The 6,000-nt window shown below is 49.3% G+C and overlaps 1 protein-coding gene across 2 annotated transcripts in view; it reads right to left on the reverse strand.

Annotated features, from left to right (window-relative positions):
• nAChRbeta2 (nicotinic acetylcholine receptor beta2) overlaps positions 1-6,000 on the reverse strand; it is a 230,573-nt gene that overhangs the window by 97,331 nt on the left and 127,242 nt on the right. For both annotated transcript variants that reach the window (XR_006772946.2, XM_045743586.2), the window contains exon 5: positions 1,279-1,459. Coding sequence is in view for 1 of the 2 variants with exons in the window: in XM_045743586.2 (XP_045599542.1) it covers positions 1,279-1,459 (181 nt within the window). In the remaining variant the exon portion in view is untranslated. The remainder of the gene's footprint in view (positions 1-1,278; positions 1,460-6,000) is intronic.

The following is a 6,000-nucleotide window of genomic DNA, read 5'->3' on the forward strand; positions in this document are numbered from 1 at the left end:
ACTACCACTCACAGGATAGGCATGGGCCCCACTACCACTCACAGGATAGGCATGGGCCCCACTACCACTCACAGGATAGTCATGGGCCCCACTACCACTCACAGGATAGTCATGGGCCCCACTACCACTCACAGGATAGGCATGGGCCCCACTACCACTCACACGATAGGTATGGGCCCCACTACCACTCACAGGATAGGCATGGGCCCCACTACCACTCACAGGATAGGCATGGACCCCACTACCACTCACAGGATAGGTATGGGCCCCAGTACCACTCACAGGATAAGCATGGGGCCCCACTACCACACACAGGATAGGTATGGGCCCCACTACCACACACAGGATAGTCATGGGCCTCACTACCACTCACAGGATAGGCATGGGGCCCCACTACCACTCACAAGATAGGCATGGGGCCCACTACCACTCACAGGATACGTATGGGGCCCACTACCACTCACAGGATAGGCATGGGCCCCACTACCACTCACAGGATAGTCATGGGCCCCACTACCACACAGTGGAGAGGCATGGGGCCCCACTACCACACACAGGATAGTCATGGGCCCCACTGCCACTCACAGGATAGGCATGGGCCCCACTACCACTCACAGGATAGGCATGGGGCCCACTACCACTCACAGGAGAGGCATGGGCCCCACTACCACACACAGGAGAGGCATGGGGTTCCACTACCACACACAGGATAGGCATGGGGCCCACTACCACTCACAGGAGAGGCATGGGCCCCACTACCACTCACAGGATAGTCATGGGCCCCACTACCACACACAGGAGAGGCATGGGGCCCCACTACCACACACAGGAGAGGCATGGGGCCCCACTACCACACACAGGTGTTCCTGGTAACATCCCAGCAGGTGTTAGGACAGATGTTCGTGCGCAAGGCGGCCCTGGGTTAAGACATCCAACCTCTTAATCACCATCTGAGACAAGGGAAGGAACGCCCAGCAGGAGAATGGGAACGCAGCTCTCAACTATAAATTCAGTTTTATAGCGGCGGTGAATCTTGAGTTTCCTCATTCTTTAAAACTCCAGCGCCTAGCTGCTGGTGGTGTATGTGTTTTACTTCAGTTTTATTGGTTAATCCAATGTACCCATACACAAAAAACACATGTTATATAATAAATTATATATCTTTTTAACAGTGTCAGACCACGAAGGAATTGAAACAGGAATTTCCTTAAGTACTCTCGTATTTAATAATTCTAACACGAATCTTCTCAATATTTCTTATGAGGGTCACCCACCCACCTGGAAGCCATCGTAGGTCCAAGAACCGAACTTCATGTTGCATGACTGCTCGTCGAAGGGAAACCACTCGACGTCGATCTCACAAGACGACTTGTAGATAGCTGGGGGCCTCCACACCACCTCCCCGGTGTACTTCAGCGTGGCCTTCGTCATCAGCGTCACCTCGTAGTTACCATCCGCACTGTGGGGGAGAGACAGAGAGAGTGATAAACGGTAGAAGCAGAGAAAATGAAATCTGGTCAATGGATATACGAAAATGTAGCTTTTGAGACATTCACAAATGATTAGTGAAAACGAGGCAAGAAGAATGTATATGGAGGAGGATATTGCCTCTTGTGCTGGGGGAGGATATTGCCTCTTGTGCTGGGGGAGGATATTACCTCTTGTGCTGGGGGAGGATGTTGCCTCTTGTGCTGGGGGAGGATATTACCTCTTGTGCTGGGGGAGGATATTGCCTCTTGTGCTGGGGGAGGATATTGCCTCTTGTGCTGGGGGAGGATATTGCCTCTTGTGCTGGGGGAGGATATTGCCTCTTGTGCTGGGGGAGGATATTGCCGCTTGTGCTGGGGGAGGATGTTGCCTCTTGTGCTGGGGGAGGATGTTGCCTCTTGTGCTGGGGGAGGATGTTGCCTCTTGTGCTGGGGGAGGATATTACCTCTTGTGCTGGGGAAGGATATTACCTCTTGTGCTGGGGAGGATATTACCTCTTGTGCTGGGGGAGGATATTGCCTCTTGTGCTGGGGGAGGATATTGCCTCTTGTGCTGGGGGATGATATTACCTCTTGTGCTGGGGGAGGATATTACCTCTTGTGCTGGGGGAGGATATTACCTCTTGTGCTGGGGGAGGATATTACCTCTTGTGCTGGGGAGGATATTACCTCTTGTGCTGGGGGAGGATATTGCCTCTTGTGCTGGGGGAGGATATTACCTCTTGTGCTGGGGGAGGATATTACCTCTTGTGCTGGGGGAGGATATTACCTCTTGTGCTGGGGGAGGATATTACCTCTTGTGCTGGGGAGGATATTACCTCTTGTGCTGGGGGAGGATATTGCCTCTTGTGCTGGGGGAGGATATTACCTCTTGTGCTGGGGGAGGATATTACCTCTTGTGCTGGGGAGGATATTACCTCTTGTGCTGGGGGAGGATATTGCCTCTTGTGCTGGGGGAGGATATTACCTCTTGTGCTGGGGGAGGATATTACCTCTTGTTCTGGGGGAGGATATTACCTCTTGTTCTGGGGGAGGATATTGCCTATTGTGCTGGGGGAGGATATATTACCTCTCACACTGGAGAGTATACTATTGTAAGTTTATTGCAAGTATATCGTTCATATTTCATATTTTCCCTACATTTTAGAGTATATCATATAACTAGAGTATACCCCAGTCAAAGCCACGGTGTTGACAAGAAAAACATACCAGCTACTTGGTGAATATATCATAATTCTCATATATTTGCCCATATATCTTCATTTATTTTGATTGGAATCCCTGTCAGTCTTTCCTCCAATCATAATCGACCCAGCAAGCACTTCTAGGTAAGCACATACAGACCAAAACACAGGCCTATTTGCTGGTAAAATTGGATTGGAAAAGGCGTCAGTTGGAGAAACGGAACCTTTCGGTTAGTTTCGAGAAAATGGGAAAAAAGTTTCAATTGGCCGGACAGGTTTAGAGTTTTATCTAATGGCTTGTTCGTCGCTGTATCTGTTCTTTAATGAGAGAGAGAGAGAGAAGGAGAGGGAAGGAGAGGGAGAGAGGTACAATTATCCAGGATTTTATTGCGTTGAAAAGGAGGCCTAATTTGTTCTGTTTCGAATAGAGATGAAGGGAAGGGAACTATCAGAGGCAAAGCGCTAAGCCACTACGACTATATAGCACTGGGAAAGGGGGGGGTCCAGGATTTGGGACTGGACGTTGGGAGGGATAGGGAATGGTGCCCAACCACTTGTGGACGGCCTGGGGAATTGAACGCCGACCTGCATGAAGCGAGACCTTCGCTCTACCGTCCAGTTCGCCGAGAATCAGTGTGCAATCCTGGTCAATGAAGTGCAACTGTGTTATCAGCTCTCCAACCCTTGCATATTTATATATATATATATATTTATATACATAATATATATATATATATATATATATATATATATATATATATATATATATATATTATAGTGACGGTAAAGTGTTGGAGTGTTGATGTTCGGCAGTTTCAATAGCTGGGGGTAATGCCTCGTCACATTTACAGAAAAAAAAAGAAACCCTGCTTGCCTGTTTGTCGTTCAACCTGTTCTCTTAAAAAGAACGTCGCTTTTGGCCGTTTGCCCGTATGGCCGAATATGGACGTAATTTGAAAATGAAAAAAAAAATAAAATAAATTTGGGAATTTTTTTTTCAACAACAGTAAGTTAAGGGTCCTCTGATAGGTTAGGTGGGCAGGAAATTCTCATAAAGTTTCAAAACGTTATGAAAAACGTTAATGGAAAGTTCCTCTTCTAAGCTGTCCGAGGAGGGCCGGTCGACTCAAACAGAAAACGGAACAGTACGTCACTTTTGTGAGTCGATTTCATTTCAAATTACGTCCAAATTTGGTCATAGCGCCGCGCATACGAGCCTAAAGTGACGTTATTTTTAAGAGGACGGGTTGGTTTGTCTGTGGTAAGGTAATGGGAAGACACACAAAACACAAAGTATAAACAATGAAATTTTAATTACTCTAGAAAACAAGATATGAACAAAGACAATCCCTTGGCTTACGTAAAATTCAAAACAAGTCAACAAACAAAACAACATGAATAATTAATGGCTGTGAAATTTACTCTAAAACAAAATAAAGTGCAAGAATAGTGGTAATATTAATCAGGTGCTGAGAATACTGGCTTAAGCTGCCACCTCCCTTAGTACACGACAGCCAGAGCTTTGTCTACTAGAGAGAGATGTCAACTCCAAAGAGCACAGAGATATTCTGAGGAGTACAGCGTGTGCTGGCCCAGACGTCGACTCAGGTAGTGGCGTGAGTGCAGGTGCTGCGACACACCAGCCAATCAGGAACAGGCAGGCGGAGAATGGGTAGTTTGCTCGTTGACGGCGGGTGGGAGCCGGTGTGTCTGGTGGTGCAAGGTACGCTTTGCTTCCTGGGCAAAACGTTTGGCGATTCCGGTGGACGTATCTTCAATATAGTATCTTGTACTTGAATGACGTGAATTATGTAGGGAAGAGCAGGCTCAATCTCTCTTGAAAGAGATTATCGTCACAATATATATACATACACACACACAAAGCCGGCAAGAATAATCAAGGAGTGACAGGGGAACCTACATATAAACATGGAGGCTGGAAGACACTAGTATTCAAAGCACATTGCGGGATCGAACCTTCCCCACTCTGGCCAGGGAGCCTGCGCGTTGTGCGGCCGTCGGAAGCCCACGTTGAGTGTCACCCACAGCGGTAAATGATTTCCATTACGTGAATATCCTCTCTCTCTCTCTCTCTCTCTCTCTCTCTCTCTCTCTCTCTCTCTCTCTCTCCCCTCCTCTTTCTCGCTCTCCTCTCACCCCCACCCACACAGCAAGGGACCCTGCAGCATCTCCCACAGCAAGGGTCCCTGCAACATCTCCCACAGCAAGGGTCCCTGCAACATCTCCCACAGCAAGGGACCCTGCAACATCTCCCACAGCAAGGGACCCTGCAACATCTCCCACAGCAAGGGTCGCTGCAACATCTCCCACAACAAGAGTCCCTGCAACATCTCCCACAGCAAGGGTCCCCTGCAACATCTCCCACAGCAAGGGTCCCCTGCAACATCTCCCACAGCAAGGGTCGCTGCAACATCTCCCACAGCAAGGGTCCCCTGCAACATCTCCCACAGCAAGGGTCCCTGCAACATCTCCCACAGCAAGGGACCCTTGCAACATCTCCCACAGCAAGGGTCCCTTGCAACATCTCCCACAGCAAGGGTCCCTTGCAACATCTCCCACAACAAGGGTCCCTTGCAACATCTCCCACAGCAATGGTCCCTTGCAACATCTCCCACAGCAATGGTCCCTTGCAACATCTCCCACAGCAAGGGTTCCAGCAACATCTCCTACAGCAAGGGTCGCTACAACATCTCCCACAGCAAGGGTCCCCTGCAACATCTCCCACATCAAGGGTCCCTTGCAACATCTCCCACAGCAAGGGTCGCTGCAACATCTCCCACAACAAGGGTCCCTGCAACATCTCCCACAGCAAGGGTCGCTACAACATCTCCCACAGCAAGGGTCCCTTGCAACATCTCCCACAGCAATGGTCCCTTGCAACATCTCCCACAGCAAGGGTCGCTGCAACATCTCCCACAACAAGGGTCCCTGCAACATCTCCCACAGCAAGGGTCGCTACAACATCTCCCACAGCAAGGATCCCTTGCAACATCTCCCACAACAAGGGTCCCTGCAACATCTCCCACAGCAATGGTCCCTTGCAACATCTCCCACAGCAAGGGTCGCTACAACATCTCCCACAGCAAGGGTCCCTTGCAACATCTCCCACAACAAGGGTCCCTGCAACATCTCCCACAGCAATGGTCCCTTGCAACATCTCCCACATCGGCAGATTTTTCCAAAATGAATTCTCTTATCTTGACCTTTATTTCCGCTTAATTTCCCCAGCGGGGCAGGACAGCATATACCCAAAATGAATAAAAACACCGCTGCACGAGGAGGAAGAGACGGCGGCGGAGGAAAAACAC

Source organism: Procambarus clarkii, chromosome 31, assembly GCF_040958095.1.
Source record: "Procambarus clarkii isolate CNS0578487 chromosome 31, FALCON_Pclarkii_2.0, whole genome shotgun sequence".
Taxonomy (NCBI): Eukaryota; Metazoa; Arthropoda; class Malacostraca; order Decapoda; family Cambaridae; genus Procambarus; species Procambarus clarkii.